The sequence below is a fragment of the Vicia villosa genome, linkage group LG5, assembly GCF_029867415.1.
Source record: "Vicia villosa cultivar HV-30 ecotype Madison, WI linkage group LG5, Vvil1.0, whole genome shotgun sequence".
Taxonomy (NCBI): Eukaryota; Viridiplantae; Streptophyta; class Magnoliopsida; order Fabales; family Fabaceae; genus Vicia; species Vicia villosa.
In genome coordinates this window covers 129,331,866-129,359,641 of record NC_081184.1, presented here as the reverse complement: position 1 = coordinate 129,359,641, position 27,776 = coordinate 129,331,866, and the positions used below count along the sequence as shown (strand labels likewise).

The 27,776-nt window shown below is 34.6% G+C and overlaps 2 protein-coding genes across 2 annotated transcripts; one reads left to right on the top strand and one right to left on the bottom strand.

The window, feature by feature from the left end:
* Window positions 1-3,791: 3,791 nt before the first annotated feature.
* Window positions 3,792-9,867, top strand: LOC131602459 (serine/threonine-protein kinase VIK). The gene is made up of 11 exons (XM_058874579.1): window positions 3,792-4,202; window positions 4,324-4,398; window positions 4,477-4,593; window positions 5,834-5,928; window positions 6,412-6,532; window positions 6,652-6,731; window positions 7,304-7,363; window positions 7,732-7,853; window positions 7,938-8,023; window positions 8,105-8,220; window positions 9,431-9,867. Exons 1-11 carry the CDS (start codon window positions 3,948-3,950, stop codon window positions 9,555-9,557), a joined length of 1,254 nt encoding a protein of 417 aa, XP_058730562.1. The 5' UTR covers window positions 3,792-3,947; the 3' UTR covers window positions 9,558-9,867.
* A 475-nt stretch (window positions 9,868-10,342) lies between these two features.
* Window positions 10,343-12,996, bottom strand: LOC131602460 (transmembrane emp24 domain-containing protein p24delta9-like). Its single transcript, XM_058874580.1, has 4 exons — window positions 12,614-12,996; window positions 12,274-12,483; window positions 10,966-11,042; window positions 10,343-10,822 (listed from the first exon to the last, which is right to left on the bottom strand). Exons 1-4 carry the CDS (start codon window positions 12,839-12,841, stop codon window positions 10,678-10,680), a joined length of 660 nt encoding a protein of 219 aa, XP_058730563.1. The 5' UTR covers window positions 12,842-12,996; the 3' UTR covers window positions 10,343-10,677.
* Between the last annotated feature and the right edge of the window lie 14,780 nt (window positions 12,997-27,776).

The following is a 27,776-nucleotide window of genomic DNA, read 5'->3' as shown; positions in this document are numbered from 1 at the left end:
AAATTCACCGAACCAATCGGTGGATCCTAAGTCCAAAATAGGCACGTTCTTCGACCGCTCTCTATTTTGCTCGCTCTCTTTGCTCATCATTTCTTCAAACTCCGCCATCCTCGAAACGAACGGATCCGGCCAAGTCTCCGCCTCATTTGAACGATGTGCCGTCCATTGACAAGAAGTAGCCGGTATAGGACAACCCGGTTTCAAAAACACTTGAACGAAGTGCCGCGATCGTAGATACCCGATGCATATGATGCGGCCCGACGCGTCCAACGGCGGTCGACTATGAAGTGGAAAGAAAGTCTCACTTAGTCCAAACCTCGTCAAATCGATACACACCATATCATACGCACTTGCTATTAGATGACCCATATCGGGGAATGACATTCACTTCGAAACCGGAGCGATACCGGTAAGTGATGGAACAAGTGCATCATGAATTTTTGCAAACTTTTGATTGATTTTCATATAGTCGGCCGTAGATGTCCCGATACGAAGTCAACTCCGCAATGAGTTCCCGTCGGACTAAAGTGTGATTATTTTCCCCTTTACCGAGCAAACCCGCAACGGCCCGATATCCGCAATTGCCGTCGCCTCATACATCATCGATGTTATCGATATATTTGTGCATAAAAAGTGGCATCTCATCAATGTAGACAATTGGTGATTTTTTGATCGGCGGTGTGCGAGGTGGCTTCGAAATACGGGCTCCTTTGTTACCACTACACTTAGACTTCGGTGTCTCATGAATTTCCGGGAACGATGCATCCACATGTTCAAAATAGGAAAGAGATCGTTTTGTTGACGTGTCATCTTGTGTAATTTTGGACTTTTTCGGTGCACCTTTCGTTTTAACCGGTTGAGATGGCAGTTTCAAATCGGTGGTCTCCGGAAACGCGATCTTTCGCAATTGTTCTTTTATGTGCATTTTTGTTGTGTCGTCCGTTTTAGCAAACTTCTCCATTATCACTTCCAACTCGTCGGAGATGGTGATTTTGGAGTCATTTTCTTTCGGCGGGTCAAAATCATCAAAACGAAGTTTCTTCTAATGGTCGGCTACCTCATCCATGCGTATGGGTGAATTCAAATTTTTCTTTTTTGCAAGTATACAAGCACACGGAAGGCCATATGTAGTTCTAATGGTGCACCCACATAATGAACTATCCGTCCCCGTGGTCTCCGACCGCTTAGCTTCATGAAACAAAAAATTCAAACCCGTTCGAGATATGTTGTAAATCAATTGGAAGAATAGAATTTGGCCCTTATACCGGTGTTCCATAACCGTCTTGCTCCGACCGAACGATGTTTGAATTTCATTGTGTTGATTTTCAAGCATTTGGTTCACGGTGTCCCATCCGCGACACAAATCTCCCTTGCTATCACCCAACCACCTCTTGAAGACCGCATGTGCGGATTCAACACGGTTAGTCGTGGTGCAACCAAGATGTCTAACCCGATTTGTCCAAGCGCACACGACTTTTTCTCTAACTTTGTCAAGAATGGTGGATTCGACGTAATGACAAAAAGTCTTAATGGAACCACACAAAGACATAAAGTGTACCAATTTCTCGGTATACACCTCTTCGGAGTGTGCATCCAAAATTTCCTTCCATGCCGACATTATCCTTTCAACCACAACACCGGCTTTGACAACTTTACCATTTTCATCCGGCCTATCTTTTGTCCCAACCGCGGGTTTCAACTTGCTTCTCACGTTGCAAGTTATGTGATACCGGCAAAGTAAAGTGGTAGATGTCGGGAAGACGGTATCGACCGCATTCATCAAAGCATTGTCTCGATCGGTGACTATGACGTTTGGCATAACCTCTTGATCAACTAACAAAGACTTGCAAATTCCCAAGGCCCACGTAAAGTTTTCTTCTTTTTCACACTCCAAAAAAGCAAACCCCATCGAATAAGTCTTGTCCGTCGAGGTCACACCGACGATCTCTAGAAGAGGAAGCCTATACTTGTTTGTCTTGTACGTCGAATCCATGACTAGAACGGTTGGAAATGTGTTGAACAATTTGATACTTTCGGGATGAGTCCAAAAAATATCACGCACGGTAACTTTGTCCTCGGAGGTTCGGAAGCTTGAAACATAATTGTTATCGCCTAGAAGTTTCAAAAGTTGTTGCATTTCCGACCGAGGGCCCATATTTAAAACCTTGAGATTGTGCCGTTCATTGTAAACTTGCTTGATATTTGAAACGCTATCCGGTTTCTTACGCTTCAAATCGGCAAGTATGTTGCGAGGCGCCACTTTGACTATCGTTAGGTCCGATATCACTTTCCTCTCTTCGCGGGACAAACGACACGCCATTGGATGTCCGTGTAACTTGACATCCAAGGCATGATTATGAATTCCACAAATTACGGTTAACCGCCACATATCATCAACCCTCAGAGTGGCACGCAACTTAAACGGACAACCGCACTTTCTCGATCCCGTGTCCTCGTGTTTTAGCACACGGTTTGATTGTCCATAGCTACCACCCCGTTCGCAATTCAAAACAACGAAAGCTTTCCGCCTATTATTTCCGTTGTCCGACCTTAAAATAACAATTCCAAATCCAAGTTTACTAGCTTCGTTCCGAACCCACTCAATCAATTGTTCGCGACTACCGAAGCTCCGATCATTTGTAAATTCTTGCCGAACATCAACCGCATTGATCATAGGAGTAACGTCAATAACCGGATCGTTATTAACGTTGACAATTTCCGGATTTAATACTCCATCGTCTTGCACAATGTTGTCCGGATGCACCATACCTAACAAATGCAAAAATTAGCAAATTTGGCCAAAACTGTTTTTTTTAACTGCCAGGGCATATTTCGGAAGTTCATTTCCGAAATTTATTAGGTGATATATTTCGGAAATGAACTTCCGAACCATATCAGTTTTCAGCATAAATTTGTTGAATCAATGTAGTGAAATAGGGGATGAAATGAGAGATGTTTACCTGAAATTGTAGCTTTCTATGCTCCCTTTAACGTGATCAACGGTTTGAAACTTGATTTTAGGGCGAAAAATTGATGGAGATTGATTGGGTTTTAGAGAGGGTTTTGAGAAGTTTTGGAGAAAAATGATGAAATAGTGAAGGAGGGAAATTTGTATATGCAGCAATATTTTCGGAAATGAACTTCCGAAAATATTCACGGTTTTGAATTTTTTTGACTTCGGAAATGTATCTCCGAAAACACCACTTTTTTGGTGTTTTCGGAGATACATTTCCGAAGTCAAAAAAAATTCAAAAAAAAAAAAAACTTCGGAGATGCATCTCCGAAGTAGGGGCAGTTTTGGGTTTTCGCTGGGGGTGACCCCCATAGGAAGGTGGGTAAAGAAATTTTCACATATATTTTTTAAAATTAAGCAAACTAATATTAGAGATTAAAATTACTTTAAGGATAATTTTCCTGAAATTAAAAAACTTTTTAGTCAAACTTAAAATAACTTTTTTTTAGAAATTAAAAATATATTTAACCAGTAGATAACATTTTAAAATAAAAAAGTCAATTCAATAAATAAATTGGTAATTAGTCACAAATGAAAGATAATACTTGTGTGTGGACACATATTTAAACATACTTATCATTTAAGCAAACACAAATATTATTAGTGTGTTCTGAACTTCTGATAGCGTGTTGAAATGTGCGTGTCCACACTTTCTTGAATCAAATAAATAATTTAATAAATTATGATAAATAGAAAATATAGTGGAAGGATCCGTCCAGGTAATATACCAAAATGAAAATAATGACAAAAATAGAAAGGATATAAAGATGCATCAACGCGTATACCCCCACACACACGCACCCAAGCAAAATCAAACTGTAAAATGGTCCAAAATACTTGGCACTCAACAACACTCGCGTTTCGTTAAAAGAGAATAACCGACACTCAAAACCATTTCTCTGAAAATCTTGAATCCCTTTAAACTAATTAACGGATGAGTGCAGGAAGCAGCAAAGATAAAGAGAAGGCGCGAGTGAGCCGCACCTCACTCATACTATGGCACGCTCACCAAAACGACGCCGCTGCCGTTCGGAAGCTTCTTCAAGAAGATCCCTCGCTTGTCAATGCTACCGATTACGATAACCGCACTCCGCTTCATGTCGCTTCTCTCCACGGATGGATCGAGGTTGCTAAATGCTTGATTGAATTCGGCGCTGATGTCAACGCGCAAGATCGTTGGAAGAACACCGTAATTTGATTCTGATTTTCTTTATTTCTATGTTCTTCTGTTTAATTGAATGGTTAATTAAAATTAAAATGAAATTAAAATTGAAATTGAAATTTAGGTTTTGTTGTTTTTTGGTGATTAGCCTTTGGCTGATGCAGAAGGATCTAAGAGGAGTAATATAATCGAGCTTTTGAAATCGCATGGAGGATTGTCTTATGTAAGTTTTTATTTATTGTTTGTTTTGAATCTTTGGCTTTGTTTAGTTGAGTAATTTCTAGGTTTGACGGTGATGCAGGGTCAAACTGGAAGCCATTTTGAACCCAGGGCGGTTCCGCCGCCGTTGCCTAATAAGTGTGATTGGGAAGTTGATCCTTCTGAGCTTGATTTCTCAAGTTCTGCGCGTATTGGAAAGGTATCTTTACCTTGTGTTTTATTCTTTCATTTGTAGTGTCACTGTAAGTTAGAGAAGATACCGAGATGTTTATTTCAAAACTTGCTTCTTGTGTTTTAGTCAACTCTTTGTTCTATTAATGTTTCTTGACGTAGATAAGGATTATTCTATGAGATTCAAGTTGCGAGTCTTCCTGTCTTGGCAATGAATATAGGCCAAATGAGCTCTCCAATTTGTATGGGTAGACAAAATGTTAGTATATCAGAGTTTGAACCTTGGTCCTTTGAGTATTTCAACTCCTTTGATCCCTTAACTCAAACCCGTTAAGCTACTCAAACTCCCTTCCTTCATATGAGCTCCATTTAAGAGATGGTTGTCTTTCTCGTGATGTTTTTGTTATTGGGGTGGTCATTCAAGGACAGTTGAAAGTATTTTATTGAGAGTATAATGGAACTCTCTCTCTCTCTCTCTTTGGATAGATAGGCATCTTGGTTTCTCCTGGCCTTGTTTTGGACTCTTTTGGATTTTGGTTGTATTCTCCTTGTCTTTGTTACCTACTTATTTGTTATCCGTTATGCAATGGGCTGGATGTTAGAGTAACTGTTGTACTCCATTTCATTAATATATTTTATTTTTCATTAAAAAAAGAGTTTTATTCCAGAGAGTGGCGAGATATTTATTTCAAAACTTACTTTGTGTGTTTTAGTAAACTCTTTGCTCTGCTCCACTTCTGCAACTGTAACTTAGTGTATACATGGATTATTATGAAATTCATTATACTGTGTCTAGGGATCTAGAGTTGTGAGTCCTCCAGTCCTGAGAGTGAAGATCAGCTGTATAACTACATTTAGTTTCGTACTGTCTTTCCCTTGGTGTTTTGTTGTTGCATGTTCATCCAAGGGCAGATGAAGGTGTTATATTTTATTTATGTCTGATTGAGAAAAATAATTAATACAAAAGTTTGTTATTTATGTTAATTACCTCAGTTTTCTTTCTTGTATGCTTGTACTGTTTCTTGCTGTCACTTTTGTTTAACTTTGCTTGATTAATGTTTTTTTCATGCTTCTACTTTTGTTTATTTTCACTGTATTTTCTATCTTTTTTAAACGTACTGTATGCACTCATTTTTTTTCTGCTTCTACCGTTTGTGCTTTGATTTGCCAGCTGTATTTTTGCAATATGCACTTTTACTTTTGCATTTAAGCTATTGATAAACTAAATTTGGATGTTATATTTGGTCTCATGTCAATGATGTATGCAGGGATCTTTCGGTGAAATTTTGAAAGCCCATTGGCGCGGAACGCCAGTTGCTGTCAAGCGCATTCTTCCATCTCTTTCAGAAGATAGAATGGTGATGTAAGATCCTTTCTTTTATCTCTAATTTTTCTTCGGTTTGTTGTTACTAGTTTGCAGTTATTGTGATAAATGTTCTCTGATTGCACGTGGCTTGGCTGATGAATCTGGTAAAATTAATTTCTCCTCTGTGAAGTCTTATATGGGATTATATGAAAAAGTACGAACAAGTAATTCGTTGAAGATATTGTTCAGGTTGAACCTATTATATATATTCTAAACCCATTATATATTCAAACATGTAATCGTGTCTTTTTTAATAAATAATTTTAACTAAATGAAGGGAAGGCGGTTTTTATTGTTTTTGGGGAAGCAGGGGAAGGAGAGGTGCACAGACTTGTAATTAAGCTAGTACCTTTGCTGAAACATACCATACTTTCTCTCTGTCCTAGCTTCTAGGTTTCTTGTGCTATCTCTTATCTGTCAAAGGCTTGTCTTCTGTCTCTCTATATCGTTGTGCTTATTATGTTTGTTAATTTTTAACAGTCAAGACTTTAGGCATGAAGTCAATTTGTTGGTGAAGCTTCGACACCCCAATATAGTTCAGTTTCTTGGAGCTGTTACTGACAGGAAGCCCCTCATGTTAATTACTGAGTATCTAAGAGGGGTATATAATTAAATATAATTCTTTCCAATTAAATTAAGCACTCTAAACCTAAATTTAGGGCTAGTAAACTAATGGAGATTTTCTCTTTAAAGTTTAACTTCTGTCTCATTCATTTATAGGGTGATCTTCACCAGTACCTCAAAGATAAAGGTTCACTTAACCCTTCAACAGCTATCAGCTTTTCTATGGATATTGCCAGGTATGGTACCATAACTTTCTTGCCCCGTCTCATTCATTTATAGGGTGCTTACTACTCAATGCTATAGTTGCAATTGATCTGTATCTTGATTTCTGACTGAGCCAAAATTTGCTTATGAGAATTAGAGATATGCTGTGAAGCAAACGTTAAAATACTGACTCAATATAGTGTTCTCAAATTTTTTAAAATCATTGGGAGGTGTCGAGTTCTTCACTGCAATCTTGTAACCAAGTAAACTAGTCTTAGTCTACGAGTTGTACAGAAAACAGTGAAAGCCATTGAATAATTACAAAATGTAGAACTTGTTCAAAAAAGCTACAAATCAAGTAAAATCTTGCATATATTTTTCTTAAACCATCTTAGAGTGGTTGAATTTTTTGTAATTATTGATTCCTCAGTTAAGGAAACTAGGTCTTTTTGAGCACTTGATGGCAATTTTAATGCATCCTGCATCTTACCAATACCATGACAAAAGCATTTGCAAATCTGAAGGCTTTAGCAAAAATTCAGCTTGATTTAACCTGTTCTTTATGCTAAATTACTAATCTATATTTTTTTGAAATTTTTGGTAGAGGAATGGCCTATCTTCACAATGAACCAAATGTTATAATTCATAGAGACCTAAAGCCAAGGTAAGCTTGTTATTTTCCAGCTCAACATGAATATATCCTCTCAATATGGATGACAGGCTGTAGACTAGTATGTTATGGTGTTAGTTATCATAAATTGAAGCCAATTTTGCTTTTATTCAAGATTGACAATGTTTGAATATTATAAAATATCTTATAATATCTTTTTAATATTAATTCAGAGTATCTTAGAAGGGATTAGTATTGAGTCATTTGTATCAAGTCAATATTAAGCTATTAGCAATAATATTTCTCTCATCTTTTACCTGAAATCCCACAATTTCAAGAGACAATATTGTGTCATGAAAAACTTACATCTGGAATTTATAAGTCTCTGAACTAATTTTGATTTTGAATTTCCAAAATTTCAGAAATGTTCTTTTAGTCAACTCTAGTGCTGACCATTTAAAAGTTGGAGATTTTGGATTGAGCAAGCTTATAACTGTCCAGAGTTCTCATGATGTATACAAGATGACTGGTGAAACTGGGAGCTGTGAGTATTCTAGAAATTATTTTAAGCATTAAATCATTAATTTTCATTCTTAACATAACTAAATTTAATTTGTGGAATAAAAAGATCGCTATATGGCTCCGGAAGTTTTCAAACATCGGAGGTATGAGAAGAAGGTCGATGTGTACTCCTTTGCAATGATTTTGTACGAGGTAATTTTGCTTGCTTAATTATTTATGTTTTACATGATAATATTTGAAGCAACTTTTAAATAACGTCTTCATTTCATGCAGATGCTTGAAGGTGAACCACCTTTCGCAAGTTATGAACCTTATGATGGAGCAAAACACGCAGCTGAAGGGCACAGGCCTGTTTTTCGAGCAAAGGGTTATATCCCTGAGTTGCAGGAGTAAGTCATTTATGAAATATTTTTTGTACTTGTATAAAATTTGCAAGCTTTCTTTGATGATAGCTCTTGATATAATACACTGTTTGAGCAAGTGGTCAACAATTTGTGCTATTATCTAAGTGGAGCGATGCTATTTCCTTGCTCCAAGCCCAAATTCTTTCACATATTAATGGGCTATGTTTGAGGGATATTAATCAGTTCTGATTTTCATCTAATAGCTAACGTTTTTGAGAAAGGGGGCTCAAAATGTACGCTACATGTTTTTTGGTTAAACTAATGTAGACGTGGCTTATTTTCTCTTCTAGATTAGCATACGAAAAGGAGAGTCTGAGTCTTAAAATTGGGGTACGGTTTGAACTTAGAAGTCCACCTACTTAGCTGGGTCTTATTATATTACTCATCAAAATGCTTCCAACAGGGAAGATATTTCATGTTAGAGCTTGCAGCTTCACAGTTGATCATATCCATAACATTTTTAAGTCTGACGTCCCGTTTTTTCAACATCTGACTTTAGATTGATTTAAACTCTTTTCTATGTTATTGTTTTATTTAAGATTTTCAATTGCTTGTGTTCCTAGTGTATGTTTTTGTGTTCTGTTCTGTATAACTAAGCCAAAACACCACCACTAGGCATTTACTATTGTGTGTTTCCCTAAAACCAAAGAAGACATCTTTGATTTTACTTTGCGTAGCAATATATGCTTTAAACTCTCATAGTCTTATTTATAAGATAGAAAGATGATTAAAATAGCGGATACGGTTTTACCCTCCTTTATTATACATGGAAGAATATCGAGAACTATGTACTCACTCTAGCTTAAAATGATTCAACTCTTACTTTTAGCTCTCTAGACAGTTCCCAGAAATATAAAATCTGTACCCCGCACAATAACTTCAGTTTCTCATATATACAATATGTAACAAACATTTAAAAACAGAACAATTGGCATGGGTCATGTACTTACATGATTACATCCATAAACTAGATAAAGCATAATATAAAATTATATATGAGAATGCTGGGGTATAAAAATGATCTCAGCTGTATCAACAAACTTAATTAGACATTCTGAAAGGCTTTGTAGATTAGGCTATTAGAAGTTACAGCAAGTAAATATTAATTTGGTTTATGTTAAATGTTTAATAAGACAGCTTTTGGCTTTAATCATATAGGTAATCTTATGGACTTCGGTCTTTTGCATTTTCTCAGGTTAACGTCGCAGTGTTGGGCTTCTGATATGAATCATAGACCTCATTTCATAGAGATCCTTAAACGGCTTGAAAAGATCAAGGAAAATCTACCTTCAGATCACCACTGGCATTTGTTTGCTTCGTAAATGTTTAATGAGCATTGATATGCTAAGAAATTCAAATGATTTATTTGCCATTACCATTGCTTCCAGATTTATGGATTGATAAAGCTTAACTGGAAAACCTGCAAAAACCAATACGAATTCCAATTCTACTTTCTCATTAAAGCCCATGTCACATCCAAGTGAGCATACATACACGTGTTGTTGGACAAGTTTAATATGGTTTTAAGTGTACAAACTAATTGAAGTAGACCAATCGTACAGTCTGCTGTGTTGTGTTTTCATCTTTTTGTTAAAAAAATTAATAAAAATAATAGTTGTTATCATTCTTATATTTCCGTAGTTGTTTATTTTGATGTTTTCATGTGAATTCTGCTGTTATCAAGATTTACCTCCTTGTGCCGCCTAATCCGTAAAGTGAACGTAAAAAAGAAAATGAAGTTGATTTGATATTTGTTCTTTGTTTTGGGGCTAGAATGTTATTTTCATACATATCGACTCAATCATTTTACTATATTTACATTGTAAAACAAAGTCATCTTCGATTTTTATGTGCTAGGTGAAATATTATAGATACAGACTATATTTCACCTAGCAAAACAAATGCAAATATAGTAAAATAATAATTGCACAAGAGGAAAATTCATGTATAAAAACACGTTACAGAATAAGTGTATTTCTTCTCTTGCGTGAGCATCAGAGTCGTGATTTCACACATGCAGACACAGGATCATCAAAAGATTCAAAACATGTAACACCAAATTCTTTAAGTTCAACTTCAAATAAAATATAATTTCTAAATAGTCCAGTAAAAAAACAAGCCCAAAACAGCTTTTAAACTTACTAAATTCGTTTTCCCACACTTGGGATGTGAAATAAAATAAGTAAAAGGAAAAAAGATAGGAAAGTAAATGATATTTCCTAGCAAATTATCATTGTCTCACTAGATCAGAGGTTAGGAATTGCAATTTCACCCAACCACCATCTTGCTTAACCCTCAAATTGCAGAACATCAATTCCTTTGAAACTCGTCTGGTCACACCTGATTTGCATTTAACAACTGACTACCATTATGCGTCTCCTCTGGGATAAATTAATGCCGGTATATTTTACAAAAGCAGATATAAAATAAACTATCACAATTTTAAATGATTTTCTTTTTCTCGAAGAACGACTTCAAGTGCCATAGTTGCAACCCAGCTACAGATAAGCAGACAAAGAGGGAAAGCAAACTCAACCAGAACATTCTGCTGTCGGTTTTTCTGTTGAGCTCCTGCATTTCTTCTTCTCTGGAAACGAGAAAACATAAACAAGAATAAGAATGATGATTGTTATGATATCTTATGTCAATGTTTTGAATTTAGTATTTATTCAAAAGTAAGAACAATGTTGAAATATCACAAGTGTGTTGAATAAAAGGACTTTCAGCTACCTTTCACGAAGAAAAAACATCTCGTCATGAATGGAAGTAACAGTTTCTTGTAGCTTCTTCAGTTCTATTTCCATTACCTGGTTCATGTGAATGAAAATCATTATTACAATTTCATCAAAGTAATTGAAAACCAAAGAGTTGTGAGGAGATACATCATATCTTCCTCGAATGACGAACAAGTGTGATAACTAGACTTTGACAAGGTTCAGATTTGCTCCAAAATAAGGCACAAAAATGATATCCAGGGAATACCGTAGACTCCATAGAAAATATAGAGAGGAGTGCAACCATTTAATATATATAGCAACCATAAATATATAGCAACCATTTAAGAAAGTCGATTTTGAGAGAAAGCCAAAAAAAAAGAAATCATTGCCAATTAAAGTTACAAATATTACAAATTTACCATTATGGCTACAAATATTAACTCCATTTATATCTACTTATTTGGATCAGGATTTTCTACCGTCACAGAATCCTCGCAGTCAACAAGTATGGACTGTCTAATCAAGATCCAACGGTTCACATTTCAAATTTTATCTTGTACATTCTTTTAAAATCAATATTCCGAACTTAAAATCTGAAACATCTATCAAGATCAGACAATCCATAATTGGTGGTTAGTAGTTTATGATGTCACTAATACTTTAGATATCTAGCGATCTTAACTTAATAAAACATAGTCATCCAGAACCAGATCATAAACACTAGATATCATAGCCTCACAAAATGTCAACATAGCCACAAATGCCACGGTAGTAATACTCATTTCAGTCCATATGAGCTCTCCTTATAAAAAAAACTATGTGCAGATGCAAATGCAACTAAACATTTGTTTAGATCCGCGCTTGCATAGAAAATCTCCGTCCCAATCTAAGTTGGACGCAATATTCATGAAGCTACAATGTAAAGCTTCTGTGCAGCTGTGATTTCATAAAAATCCAACACGGATCCAAACATAGTGCCCCTAAATCTTTAGGGAGGGGGGACTTTTTATCTGCAGAAGGCTAGAAGGAACCTAATCAACCTATTCACAAATATACACAAGTCACAATATTACAAAACTAAACCTACAGAAAGCACCACCAATGAAACATAGAATAACTATACTTTATAACCAGCACAATTAATTAAAAAACATATCAGTAAAACAAATTTAGTAAGTAGTGTTTAACTAAACCCTCACTTAAATGTATATCTAGTTTCTGATTGATTGTACTAACTGACTCTAGATTTAGCAAGTAACAACACAATACTAGATACCAAATTAATTGAGCAATATATCATATTAGAGATTTGAATACTCACATCAACTTGACCTTTCTTAGCAACCTTAGACCAATCCTTAGCTGCTACACCAGTCTTCCATTCCAAATCAATAGTCAACTTCACCTCTGGTTTGCTATCCACAGCCCAGAAACAAGTCATATAGTCTCCAGCTTCCGCTGCAACAAATGCAAATTGACCTGATTGAACACGATCTCCATAGTGATAGTTGTTTCCATGAGACGAAGTCACCTAAAAAAAAGATCAAACATACAATTACCCATTAACGATAAACAATTGAATTTGATTCAAAGTAGAGAGATTCAATACTGGGCAAGAAAAAGTTTTGATTTTTATTTTTGGAAGATGGACTATATATTACCCTAACGGTGATTCTATGGGAATCAGGTAAAGGGTAACCCTCGTTGGGATTAACGACGGAGTACTTTCCAACTGTCATGGAATTGCTCTTCATGTCTTCGGAGATGCATTTGGTTGTACCGGATTGGATTTCGAATCTGAGGGATTCGGTGGAAGAAGAAAACAGCATCAAAAGAAGGAGTGAAAGATGGAAAAGAGGTTTTTGGTTAAGGCCAATAATGGTTGTCATAGTGGATGGAAGTGAAAATCAAAGAAAGTTGAATATTGATAGGGATTGTGGAGGAGGAGACGGTGAAGAAAGAGAAAGGAAAAAGAGAAACAGAATTTAGAAGAGCTTCAATGTTTCCAACAAAGCAAGTTACCAACTACGGGTGAACTCAACAAGGATGTCAAACTTGGGGTTCTTACGTGGGTGTCTTTCATTGGAGGATACACGTATGTCTATTTAAGATCTTTTGCGTTTATTTCTTTTTTTCTTTTGCGTTTAATCAGTTAGGTTAATTCAGACTAAATTCTCTCCACCTTTTTTGGTTTTAATTTCTCCAAAAAAATTGATTTTTTTTTATAAATTAAGTTTTCTACCTACAAATATACTTTTAGCTAAAAAAAAAGTCATGATAAAATAAAGGAATAATTTTTCTCTTCACATTTAATTATTTATTATTTTTAATTATTAAATTAAAAATAATTAATCATCAAGATGTAGAATAAATTATAAATCTAATAAGGGAGTAAATCATAATAACCTACTCTAAGAATATTCATCTTTGAGGAGAGATATTCTTACTCCAAGAGTAAGTTATCTAGACTTACTCCTCGTCATGATCCTTGATTATTGTCAATCTAATGATTAAAGTTAATGAAGTATTATTTTTCTCAATCTAATCTTATTAACAAATGTTGGGTTGGTCTTAAGAGATTAATCTGGTCATTGGTCATAATTTCTAAGTCTTTATTAGTGTCCACAATTTGTTCTAATTGATACGCATTTTTATTTTCTTTCTTATCTAAAAGTTTATTTAAGTAGGAAGTGTTTTGAGTTTGGCTTAAAGTGGTAGTCCTATATGAGCTAGCCTCCTCATCCATTATTGTTCTAGGTTGGCCAATAAAAGAATTCATATTTTCAAATGTTTTTTTAACTTCTTATGTGTTATAAGTTAAGAAGTGGTTTTAGTACTCCTTGTTTTTCTTTCAATACTTATTTGTGAGAATTTTTCATCTAAAGAATCTGTGAGATTTTGGATCGAACTCTAGTATGGCCGAAGGGTAGCTTCTTGGTTCGACAGGGTTAAGCATGAAGTCGAAGGTTGTTCACATGCTTGTGTCGAAGATGCTAGGGTTGTTAGCATGTTAAATTAGGTTTTAGTGTTTAAACCCTAATTTGTTAAGTTAGCTTGTTTATTAAGTTGACTTGTGTAATGGGCCTTGTGGAAAAAGCCCATTAGTTAGTATGTTAGGTTTTATTATAAATAGCATACTAGTCTCTCATCATTGCTAAGCTGCAAATCCTAATTTAGGGTGAGAGAGGTTATTTTGTTATTCTTGTAAACTTGTAATCTTGTTTTAAGAGAAAGTAAAAGAATAACGGTTATAACCAATTATTGTGTTCTTCTTCTCCCCTATAATTCCCTATTATACTTTGTTATTGGTATCGTTTTTCACAACAAATTGGTGCGGTGAGCGTGGAGAAGATGCCTTCAACAAAGTATGAGATTGAAAAGTTCACCGGAGTGAATGATTTCGGTCTGTGGCGCTTGAAGATGAAAGCCCTACTGGTTCAGCAGGGTTGTTTGGAAGCGTTGAAGGGAGAGGCAGCCATGAATGCAGAATTGACGGCAGCGGAGAAGACGAATATGATCGAGAAAGCACACAGCGCAATTTTGTTGAGCCTTGGTGATAAGGTTCTCCGGCAAGTATCAAAGGAGACGACGGCATCAGGGTTATGGGTGAAACTTGAAAGTTTGTATATGACCAAATCGCTGGTAAATCGACTCTACCTGAAGCAAGCTTTGTATTCATTCAAGATGATTGAAGACAAAGTATTGGCTGAGCAGTTGGATATGTTCAACAAGCTGATTCTTGATCTTGAAAATATTGATGTGAAGATCGATGATGAAGATCAAGCGCTGTTACTATTGTGTTCTTTGCCTCGATCACATGCTCACTTCAAAGAAACTCTCTTGTATGGAAGGGAGTCCCTGACGTTTGAAGAAGTTCAATCAGCCTTGTACTCTAAGGACTTGAATGAACGAAAGGAGCATAAACCTTCGACTGTTGGCGAAGGTTTGGCCGTTAAAGGAAAACTCTTACGAAAGGATGGTAAGTTCGACAAGAAGAAAGGCAAAAGTCAGTCGAAGACTTACAGTGGCGAAGCATCTGGCATTCGATGCTACCATTGTAAGAAGGAGGGTCACACAAGAAAGGTGTGCCCTGAACGCTTGAAATATCATGGAGGTAAGGATAATGGCAACGCTGCCATTGTTCAAGATGATTTCGAATCATCTGATGTTCTTGTGGTTTCAAGCAGTGACTCTAAGAAGGAGTGGATTATGGATTCAGGTTGCACTTGGCACATGACTCCAAACAAAGACTTGTTCGAGGAATTATGTGATCAAGATGGTGGATCAGTATTGCTGGGAAACAACAAGGCTTGCAAGATTGCAGGTGTTGGATCTGTGAGATTCAAGCTCCATGATGAGTCAATAAGGTTGTTGACTGAAGTCAGGTATGTTCCTGATTTGAAGAGAAATCTGCTTTCTCTTGGTGAATTCGACAAGAAAGGATATGTTTTCCAAGGAGAGAAAAGTATCCTAAGAGTCATGAAGGGTTCGAAGGAAGTCTTGAGAGGCGTGAAGAAACAAGGCTTGTATACCCTTGAGGCTGAAGTTGTAAGTGGTTCGACAAATGTTGCATCCACGAAACCTTTGTCGAAAACAGAAATCTGGCACATGAGATTGGGCCATGTCAGTGAAAGGGGTCTGGTCGAATTAGGGAAACAAAATCTGCTTGGTGGAGACAAAGTCGAAAAGCTGAAGTTTTGTGAACCCTGTGTACTTGGAAAATCTTGCAGAGTGAAGTTCAACAAAGGCAAACAAAGAACACATGGATCCCTTGATTACATCCATGCTGATCTTTGGGGGCCTGCAAGGTGTCCATCACATTCAGGAGCAAGGTATTTTCTATCCATAATAGATGATTATTCCAGAAAATTATGGGTATTCATCCAGAAGACTAAGGATGAAACTTTTGAGAATTTCAAAAGTTGGAAGACTCTGGTTGAAAATCAGACTGGCAGAAAGGTCAAGAGGTTGAGAACCGACAATGGCCTTGAATTTTGCAATGAGGCATTCGACAGTTTTTGTGCTGCCTCTGGTATTGCAAGGCATAGAACTACTGCAGGTACTCCACAGCAAAATGGTTTGGCTGAAAGGTTTAATCGAACTATTTTGGAGAGAGTCAGATGCATGTTGACTAGTGCGGGGTTAACAAAGGTGTTCTGGGCTGAGGCTGTTTCGACAGCAACATATCTGATAAACAGATGTCCTTCGACAGCGTTAGATATGAAGACACCTGAAGAAGTTTGGTCGGGACATCCACCAGATCTCGACAAACTGAGAGTATTTGGCTGCGTAGCATATGCTCACATTAGGCAAGACAAGGTCGAACCTAGAGCTCTGAAATGCATGTTCATGGGATACCCAGAAGGAGTCAAAGCTTATAGGCTATGGTGCCTAGAGCCAGGTCACAGGAGGTGTATCACCAGTCGAGATGTTGTTTTCAATGAAGCTGAAATGGCTTTTAAGAAAACTGATGATGTTGGTCGAAGTACAGAAACATCTGACGAAGAGCTGGAACAGGTAGAGATTCCTGTTGAGGTGGAGCATGTTGATGCTGAATTGCATATCCCAGATGAAGTCGAAGAAGAAGCGGAAGATGCTGAAGTTGAGGAAACTGACGATGACTACCTATTGTCGAGAGATAGGTCGAGAAGAGTCATCAAGCCACCTCAAAGACTTGGATATGCAGATCTTATAGCTTATGCCTTAATCTCTGCAAGTGAGGTTCTAGACGAAGAACCTAGAGACTATAAGGAAGTTATGAGGAGTCGAAATAAGACTGAATGGCTGAAGGCCATGGATGATGAGATGAAATCTCTTCATGATAATCATACTTGGGAACTAATCAAGAAACCTGATGGGGCAAGGTTAGTCAGCTGTACATGGATTTTCAAAGTTAAGGAAGGAATTGAAGGAGTGACGTCGAAAAGATACAAGGCAAGGTTAGTTGCAAAGGGTTTCACTCAGAAAGAAGGTGTCGACTTTAATGATGTGTTTTCTCCTGTTGTGAAGCATAGGTCCATTCGAATGTTGCTTGCCATGGTGGCACAGTTCGATCTTGAACTGGAACAGATGGATGTGAAGACTGCGTTCTTGTATGGTGATCTAGATGAAACGATTCTGATGAGGCAACCTGAAGGGTATGTCGAAAAGGGGAAGGAAGATTATGTGTGCAAGTTAAAGAGATCTTTGTATGGGCTGAAACAATCTCCTCGATAGTGGAATAGGAGATTCGACAAGTTCATGGCACGCATAAGTTTCATTAGAAGTCAGTTCGACCACTGCGTTTACTTCAGATTTCGACCTGGTAATTCATTTGTTATTTTGTTGCTTTATGTGGATGATATTCTCATAGCAAGCAACAATGTTGAAGATGTGACGAGGGTGAAGGCTGAACTCAATAAGGAGTTCGATATGAAGGATCTGGGAGCTGCTTCCAGGATTCTTGGAATTGACATTCGAAGAGATAGAAAGAAGTCGAAGTTATGCCTATCTCAAGAGGCATATCTACGGAAGATTCTTGAAAAATTTGGTATGTCGAATTCGAAGCCAGTTGTGACTCCAACAAACCCTCAATTCAAGCTGAGTATTGATCAGTGTCCCAGTACTGATGTCGAAAGAGCCTATATGAATAGCATTCCGTATGCGAATATAGTTGGTTCTTTGATGTATGCTATGGTTTGTACTAGACCCGACATAGCTTACGCAGTAAGTCTTGTAAGCAGGTACATGGCGAATCCTGGAAAGGCTCACTGGCAAGCATTGAAGTGGATTTTAAGGTACATAAATGGGTCTCTGAATAGAGTACTAATTTATGGTGGAGCCTTGGGTGAAGATGGTAAAGCAGTAATCGAAGGATATGTCGACTCTGATTATGCAGGTTGTATGGATTCCAGGAAATCTATTTCTGGATATGTTTTCACTATGTTTGGCACAGCAATTAGTTGGAAAGCAACACTTCAGAAGGTTGTTGCTCTATCAACCACTGAAGCGGAGTACATTGCATTAACTGAAGCTGTGAAAGAAGCATTGTGGCTTGAAGGTTTTGCGAAGGAGCTGAAACTTCAAGGTCGAGGTATCACTGTTAAATGTGATAGTCAAAGTGAAATACACCTGTCGAAGAATTCAGCCTATCATGAGCGAACTAAGCACATTGATGTGAGGCTGCATTTCGTTAGAGGAGTAATCGAGCGTGGAGAAGTTCAAGTGCTGAAGGTTTCGACTGAAGACAATGCTGCTGATATGATCACCAAGACATTACCGAGTTGCAAGTTTTTCCACTGTATGCAGTTGATAAAGCTGCATGAAGAAAGCTAGTTTGTTCCCTTGATGTTGTAGAGTTAGATCCAAGGTGGAGATTTGTGAGATTTTGGATCGAACTCTAGTATGGCCGAAGGGTAGCTTCTTGGTTCGACAGGGTTAAGCATGAAGTCGAAGGTTGTTCACATGCTTGTGTCGAAGATGCTAGGGTTGTTAGCATGTTAAATTAGGTTTTAGTGTTTAAACCCTAATTTGTTAAGTTAGCTTGTTTATTAAGTTGACTTGTGTAATGGGCCTTGTGGAAAAAGCCCATTAGTTAGTATGTTAGGTTTTATTATAAATAGCATACTAGTCTCTCATCATTGCTAAGCTGCAAATCCTAATTTAGGGTGAGAGAGGTTATTTTGTTATTCTTGTAAACTTGTAATCTTGTTTTAAGAGAAAGTAAAAGAATAACGGTTATAACCAATTATTGTGTTCTTCTTCTCCCCTATAATTCCCTATTATACTTTGTTATTGGTATCGTTTTTCACAACAGAATCTATAGATACTTTTAACTCTTCTGACCCATTAATTGGACTTTTATTGTTTACCGGCTCCTTTAAGGTCATTAAAATTTGTTTATTATAATTTATATTTTCTCTTAATAATTGTTCTAAAATTTCTAATTTCTTTTCTTGTTTATCTAAACAAGTTTTGAGGTAATTTATATTGGACTCCATTTATGGCTCAGATCTCAAGCTCGTGTAGTCAGATTCATGTGATCAGAGTTATGTGCAGGGAATTTAGTCTGTTTCATATCCATCTTCATCAAAATTTATAGAACCGTCAGGATTTGTTGGATTAAACCTCCTAAAATTTAGAGTGATTTTTGGTTGGATTTTTCTATGGTTTCTCATTATGTAGTATACTTGTGAATGATCTCCATAAAATGTCCTTCAAAAAAATCTAAATGTTGTGAAGTAAAAGTGAATTCAATTAAATTACTGACTAGACATTTCAATTCATGTTCTTCAAAATCTTTTTCTATTATGTCTTGTAATGTTTCTAATATTATTTTTTCTTGAAAATAAGAAAATTTTAATTTCTGTAAAATAATTTTAACTAGATCAGGATATGAGAATGTCTTAAGTAAATATGTTATTTTTTCATCAAAATTTTAAATGAACAAGAGTCCTGATAATTGTTTGGTGGAATTAAGTTCAGAATAATCAAATCCAAAATAATTTGAAAAATACCTCTGTGTTGTGAAATTAGAATTTTTATTTTCGAGTTCCATAATGTAAGTTTATTTTCTCTTGAGTGAAAGGTGTTTTTGATTAATATTATTATTCCTTCTTCCTATTGCTTCTTTCCCTTGAGGTATGAGTTCTTCACACTTGTTAAACTTATTTATTTATTTATGTTTATTCTTATTACTAGTAAATAGTCATTGTTTATCTAAGAATCTCACCTTTTCATCCCTAACCTACTTCCATAGAGTTTCTTCCAGAGACAACCTATGCGTCAATGTTCCTTATCGTCTAAGAACCTCATCCTAGCGGTACTATTTTTCCTTCTGGACTTTCCCTATCGGATTATTTATTTAGGCTAGAACACATTCAGTTCAAGCAGGATTTACGTCTTTTGATTGTGAGATAAACACGAATTAATACTAGTAATAAAAATAAACATACATGAACAAGTTAAACTAAATGCTTAAAAACTCATACCTTTTGAGAGCAATAGGAATCAGGAATAAGGAATTTAGTGTTGGAAATTAAGACTAAGCATGTTGAAAAGCATATATTACTGATTTCATATTTGATTGCATATATTGAGTTTTTAGTATATGTACAAACATGATGAGAGTTTCCTTTTATAGGTGAAAGGAAGTCTCTAGAGAACAATACTTTATTGTTTTTACATTACAAAAAGATAAGGTACTATTTTCTAACCTTATCTAAAGCACTATTTACTTTAATACAAACAAAAAAAAACTTTACCTAACTTTACCTAATAATAATATACATGATAAAAGTTGAAAGGGACAGGCCCCTTTCATAGCCTTATGAATCAGGATTACCCTTTCATATCTTGGAAGGGTCAAGTAACTGTTCCCTTAATAATTGTCTTTTTCAGCCTCTTTCTTGTCGGCAATAATTTCTTTAATTTTGCGTCATCAGTGACGTATCTTTTTTGCAATTTACACAATTAATGGATTATCTTGTGAAGATTCTGAGGATCCTAATCTTTTTTCCCAGGATGTGCTTCTTCTCCTGTATGCCTCTACCAATTTCGGCCTCGAATGTTTGACTTCAAAAGAAAAAAAGAATTTTTTTGTAATATCTGAGTTACAATAAGTTTTCCCTGTTTTATCTTCTCTTAGAAGTTTTTTTCGTCCATTTTGTATTTGGACCAGCCAAAGTCTTTGGAAATTATTTTGGCTCTAGCAATTTCTATTTGTTGTGGGAGATCTTCCAAGTGTAAGGTCTTTGGACCTGAGTTTTGTAATTGGAATTCTTCAAATTCAATGTCCATATTCTTGAAATATAGCCAAATTAAATGATGACATGGACATTTATTATGAAAATCGGGATATAATGATGTTATTTCGAGTTTTGCATTTTGTGGAAATTCTGGAATTATGGTTTCTAATGTATCTGCTAGAAATGCCGGTAAGTATGGTGTGAAGTCATATAATGGTGGAACATTAATTACACTTACCAGTCTGTCTATGTTTAAGAAAATTGGTTAATGTTATAGGGTAATCTCTAAATTTGAAGGGTTTAAAAGTTGGCAAAGAGATCCTTGCATTCCTAATGGCAGAATCTAGTTGACAATAGCATTCACCCTCTTGATTTTCTGGGCAGTCTTCAAACATGTTTTGACATTGTTTATAATTATTGTGAACAAAATCTTATTAAGTGGAGATTCCGTTATGGATAATTTGGTTGTTACAAATTTGGCCCAAGGCTTCTTGTAACAAAATAAATGTTTTTATTCCCATTTCTTCTACAGAAGTCTTGGGAGGTGTCTAAATCGATGGTTTTGCCAAATTTACCAAACTTGTGGTGATTTTTGGGTTTTTTTGTAGAATTTAATGTTTCGCTAAAATTTTTTTGTTCTTTCTGTGGAATTTGTGGTCTTAAAGGAAACTTCTTTTCCTTTGCCTTTAGGAACAATGTTTTGAATTTCATGTAAAAATTCTTGGTCACCAAAGGTTTCCAAGTGTTTAAAATAATTTTGGTATTTAAGAACTCGTGGTGATATAATAATATCATTTCCACAATTCTTAAGTACCGTGTCTATGGCCTATTGTATATCATAAAATCCTTTATACAAGGGTTGACCATACCTTGGAAATAATTTAATTTCTTCAATTAATTGGGCCATTTCTTCCCAATCTAAATAAACTCTGGCTTTTGGACCAGTGAATAATGTGTAGCAAATAAATGATTTTTTTTGCTAAAATGTCTTCCAGTAGCAAAATAAGATGCTAATGCATTTATTACTGCTACTTTCTTGTTGTTACCTTGAGAGGTGGTGGATAAGTTCCAAATGTTGTCTAATTGACATGTTTCTTCCTCTTTGAGCTGATTTCTCAAAGATGTTTTGAATTGTTCCTTTTCAGGAAATGTCTTTAATTTGATTACATCAAAGTCATTGACTTTGCCTTCCATTTGTAATGTCTGAATTTCTTGTATTTTTCTGAAAAATTCAGGCACAATTGCTAATTATGTAACAATTTTTTAGATGATAAATCTGGTATTTTATTATCCTTTCCTTTAATATGTTCCCATTTTATCTTAAATCCTCTATTTAATACAAATTCTCTAAATTTAAGCCATATATTAGAGGTTAATTTTCTTTCATTTTTTATATCTGCAAATTTTACTATTGCTTCACAATCAGGTCTAATAGTAATTTGTTTTTTTGGATAAAATAAATAAAGCAAATTTTTCCAACACATAAATAATAGCTAAAATTTCATAGTCAAGGGATATTAAATATCCTTTTTCTTTGAAAGTTCCTAAAGTATATCTACAAATTTTTTCTAATGACTTCAAAGAAAATTCATTGGGTTTTTTTATTAAGATTCCTCCCCATCCTAATTTACACCCATCAGTTTCTATAATTAAATAATCTGATTCTAATGGCAAAGCCAATGGTTCTAAAGCTTTAATTTGTTCTTTCAATTGTTGAACTATTTTGATGTCTTGATCATTGAATTTTCTAACTCCTTTTTGTTGTACCTTATTATATAAGAGAGAAGTTAATTTAGACAATTTTTAAAATATGGCCTAACATAATTTACTAATCCTAGAAAAGATTGTAATTGTTTTAAGTCTTCCAATTTATCTGGAAATTCTAAAATCTTTCTAGAAATATGAGACTGTAATTTAATAGTTCCATTTCCTATTTCTTCCCCAAAAAAGAGATATAATTTTTTCCAATTTCAATTTTCTTTTTTGATATTATTAAACCATGTTTTTCGAATAAGGAAAAAATTATATATAAATGTTAGATGTTCTTTTTCCGATTTAGAAAAAACAAGAACATCATCAATATAAACACAAGTAAAATTGTAACATTCCCTAAAAATGTCATCCATCATTCTTTAGAAAATTTGTGGAGCATTTTTAAGTCCAAATGACATAACTAGCCATTCAAAATATCCTAATGGACAAGAGACTCAATGCTATCTTTATGCATTTTTACTTGCCAAAAGCCTGATTTTATATCAAATTTAGAAAAATCAATTTTTACCTTAAATTTTGTTAATTAAAGTGTCTTTGTCAGGTATACAGTACACGTCTTCAAATGTATTGTCATTTAATCTTCTATAATAAAAAACCATTCTAGATTGTCATTTTTTCTTTTCCGCTTCTCTTTGAACAATAAAAGCAGGGGTTCTGTGTCTAGAATTTGATTTTTGAATAATTCCTAATTTCAACAATTGGTTAATGTGCATTTAAATTCTTCTTGTTCCCAATTGCCATACTTGAAATTAGGTGATTTAATAGTAATATCTGGGTTGATAATTTCTAACTTACATAGAGTTTTATTTCTTTCCCAAAATTTTGTAGGATTTTCTCCTATTATTTCAATTTTTCTAATTTTTTAATTATATGTTCTAAGTTATAATTTTGTAGGTTTTTTGTGAAATTTGTAGTATCTATTAAGTGTAACTCACTTTCTATACCATTGTCTATGTCTAAATCTAAATCTTGTTGTTCTATATTATTGCAAGAACATTCATCCTTATTTCCCTTGCAATTGCAGGTTTCAGATTTTATTTGTGGTTTAAAGTTTGAAATAATAGGTATTAATGAAAAACTTTTAATTATTGTCACATAATCCTTGCTAATACTAATTTGTCCAGAATTATGAAGAATAAAGTCTAATCCCATAATAACAGGAACAGAAAGATTCATGTCTCTGACCCAAATGTTTGACCATTGATAATAATCAGACCAATAATTACAATTTGTCTGGAATTTTACTTGGATATTTTTAAATTGTGAATCTGTCAATAATTTAGTTCCATCAAACCGTGTAGAATATGATGGTTTTACTTTAACAATTTTATTTTTTAAACCCTCTGGGATTATTTTTACATCTATAGTAGATGAAGTTTCTCCATAATCTACTAAAATTAGTAAAGTATTTTCATAACCATTAATATTAATTTTTGCTGGTATTATAATTTGTATTAATTTATCTTTATTGCAAATTAGTGGAACAGGAAATTCACAAGGTTTTTCTATATTATTTATAATGTTAACTTCTTCTTGAGTAATTTTGGTTAATTTAAAATTAGTTTTATAGGCTGGTTATTTTCCTTTTTAAATAATTTCTGTTAATTTTTTAATATTTTCTTCTAAACATTCAAGTCTTGCTTTTAATTTGTCTACCTTATTTTCTAAGCTTTTAAACTTGATTTCTACCTTATTTTCTGAATAATTTTTATCTTTTGGGGGATTTGAATTTTCTAGGATTTCTTGAATTTTGTTTTCTATGCTAAAATATTTTTAAATGCAATTTGAACATATTTGTTTTAAATAAATTTGACATTTCCATCTTTTATCAAAAGAAGAAAACCAATTACATTTAAAGCATCTAATATTGTCACTTCCAGCTTTGTAGTTCCAATTATGGTCACAATCTAAAGATTTGTTTTTTGGCTCCATTATTTTATTTAAAAGTGATTTTTTTCAATTTTTCTAACAAAATATAATTATTATTATTATTTTCATCTTCGGAAAGAATTTCAATTTCTTCATTTTCTATTCCTTCTAGAGAGCAAATACTCCAAATTTCACAGTTGTCTGAAATATCTGAAGTTATTTCTAAAATATCTTCTTTTATAGTAGATATGAGATTTTATTCTCTTGTAAATAAGTTTTGTTTGTTTGGACAAACAGAAGATAAATGTCCAGATTTGCTACAAGCAAAACAAGTAATTGTATTTCTATAAGTCTTGTTAGGGTTATATTTTCTGACATGTTTTTCTTTGTTTAAATACGGTTTTTCTTGTTAGGGTTATATCATCTTAAGGAAATAATCGTAGTTACCATCACCAAAATAATAAGTTGATTCAAAGTAAGACCTGGTCACCTTTATTCTTTTATAGTTTGTAACAATTTTTACTCATTTAAACTTACTTTTCAAACAAACCCCCCAATTTAAACAATTTTAATACTTTTGAATTGCGTTGTTATAATAAAATAATACATGTGGATACAAACTTTGATTTTATTTCCTAATGACATTTTAATACACCTGCTAAAATATTCATCAAATTTTTGACGACGTTGTCAGATATTATTGAATTATTTCAACAAGACAAGATTGAAGATTGATAACTTATTACTTAATTTTATTTTAATTCCATGATATAATATGCTATAGGACGGTCATGATTTAAGAATTGCATTCTGTTATTGGATTTTAATTATTAATTATTTAATAGTTTTTATATTAAATAATTTAATTTTAATTGATCAGTGTCATTAATTTTTTTCTTTTTTATTTAGGTGTAGCTTTATCCTAATTAATCTTACATTAATCTTAATTAGTTTTTTTATAATTAAAATAATATAAAATCTAAATAATCATCTTTTCATCTTCGAACACTTATCATATTCCTCTTCTTTCCATTTTCCATTGAAGAACACACAAATTTCAACACAAATTGCCGGAAAAAAATATTGAGCTAGTAAGAAATTAGGGAAATTATTTACACTTCTGAAAACTTAATTTTTTTCCACATCTATTATCCTTCTCTACAAATTTATTGAATATGCCACAAATATCTCATATTCACATCATTGCTCTTTATTTTTCTTTATACTCGTAAATAATAATCCTAGTAAAATTATCAATCAACAGCATTTTTTATTTTAAGAAAAATTTAAAACTATATATAATTGGTGAATAAATAATATATCAGAACTATACCATTTTTTAATAAGATTATATATAACAGAAAATAAATTGTTACAAAAAGGAGTGAGGGGACAACACCAAAACCCACTCAGCTAGAACAAAACCTAAAAAAGGCAAACATGCCTGTTTTTTACAAAATCGCCTCTTAAAAAATCAGGAATCGCAATAAAGTTAATGTAACTTGAAATCGTTAGCACTGTATTATCCTGAGAGTCTAGACAAATATTTCCTACTTTGTAACTGTGAGTTGCAAGAAAGGACATATTAGTCGTAATATTGACACAATTAATCCATCTAGTACGGATTTGCCAAGGAACATTGAAGGGAGGAGAGAAAGCATGAACCAGCGCTATAGAATCGGTTTCTAACCAAATATTCCTCCAATCTTTCTCATGAGTGAACTCAATTGCAAACATTGCACTAGTAAGTTCAACAATGAGAGAGTTGGAAACACCAAGAAATATAGCAAAAGCTCCAAGGAACCTACTATCAAAGTCTCTAGCAATACCACCACAAGCCGAGGTACCCGGATTTTCTTGAGAAGCACCATCACAATTGATTTTGATCCAATCCCATGGAGGTGGCTTCCAAATAACTTCTAAAATCTTAGGAGCGCAGGGGGGTTGAATAGAAACTTTAAAATACTTGAGAATTTAAAAGTATTAATGAATGAATGAGTTTTAAATATGTTTCCCGTCAACCTACAAACCGAGATAATTCCATAAATAACGGAGGAAGGGAGGTAATTTTATCCCTGAATCTTTGACAATTACGAGCTAACCAGATTGAATTAAAAATTTGAATAATCGCCACTTTGAAAATCAACTTGTATTGATTAGACCAAGCCCTCTTGCAGATGCACCAGATATCTTCCCAGCAACAAATCCTAGTATTGATGTTCAAAGAAAAGATAAGCCACTTCCCCCAAACCCAACTCCACCAATCTAATTGAACGCCCGGAATACGCTTAAAGTTATAAGCCTCCCGAAGAGGAAGCTCACATGAGTTAGAATGGTTCCAAATGCTCTTGTCCGGGCGAAGTTCGATAGGAAAGTGACAATTCCTTATACGATTCTGAATTGAGACCAAAATAAATTTGGCTGCATTAGTAAAATTCCATTTACCATCAATGATAAAGCTACTGACCATTAAAGACTCATCAACAGTAGGTGTCTCTAGAGCCAATTGAAGCGGTTCGCTACACCAACAGTCTTCTCAAAAATTAATCTGCTCACTGTTTCCCAGGAGCCAAGAAGAGTTGTCGCAGATGGTCGGGATTTCGGCTTTGATACTCGACCAGATCGAAGAGAAGATATGGTGGTTGATGACATTGTGTTTTTTCAAAACACGACTTCTAAGCAAGTTAGCCCAAGTTTCATCTGATTTGAAGAAATACAAACCAAGTTTTAATTAGCAGACTCATTAAGTGCGCTTATGGAACGAATGCCAAGCCCTCCTTTCGATAACGACTTACAAACGCTTTTCCAAGCTATAGTCACCACTTTACTAACCGTGACGTCCCCACTCCAAATGAAATTACGGGATGCCTTATCGATACGTCTAATCAACGAAAATAGCCAAGCATAAATCATAATCGATTGAATGAGCATGCTATGGATCGATGATTTCACAATTTCAACTTTGCCCGCAAAGGAAAGCAGTGAGCCTTTCCAAGCTGCCAGCTTCACAATGATTTTATCGACAATCGGATAAAGAAATATACTTTTTGGTCTACCTTTAAAAATAAGAACTCCAAGATATAATAACGAAGAAACACCAATATTAAACCCGAAATCGTTCGCAAGAATATTTAATCTAGAATATGTCATGGCACCTCCAAAAATGGAGGACTTCTCACAATTGATCAGCTGCCCAGAAATTGCAGAGCACTCCTTGAAAATAGCAGCCAGAGAATTAATATTTGATAAACTCCCCTTGCAAAACAGTAACACGTCATCCGCAAAAAAGATGTGTGAATGAACTGTAACTGTCCTAGAACCCGAAATCAAATCAATACAGCCCTCTTCCACTTTAATTCAAATAAACCTGCTTAAAACATCTTCTGCAAGTTAGAAAAGGAGAGGTGATAGTGGATCACCTTGGCGAACCCCTAGAACATTTAAAAAAAACCATGCT

Excerpts from the sequence above, each read along its gene's own strand:
- LOC131602459 (XM_058874579.1), top strand. The coding sequence starts at position 3,948 with ATGAGTGCAGGAAGCAGCAAAGATAAAGAGAAGGCGCGAGTGAGCCGC. Across the intron at positions 5,929-6,411 it reads TCAGAAGATAGAATGGTGAT|TCAAGACTTTAGGCATGAAG; the intron begins GTAAGATCCTTT and ends AATTTTTAACAG. Across the intron at positions 6,732-7,303 it reads TTTTCTATGGATATTGCCAG|AGGAATGGCCTATCTTCACA; the intron begins GTATGGTACCAT and ends AATTTTTGGTAG.
- LOC131602460 (XM_058874580.1), bottom strand. The coding sequence starts at position 12,841 with ATGACAACCATTATTGGCCTTAACCAAAAACCTCTTTTCCATCTTTCA. Across the intron at positions 11,043-12,273 it reads CTAAGAAAGGTCAAGTTGAT|GTAATGGAAATAGAACTGAA; the intron begins GTGAGTATTCAA and ends CACATGAACCAG. Across the intron at positions 10,823-10,965 it reads ATGTTTTTTCTTCGTGAAAG|AGAAGAAGAAATGCAGGAGC; the intron begins GTAGCTGAAAGT and ends TCTCGTTTCCAG.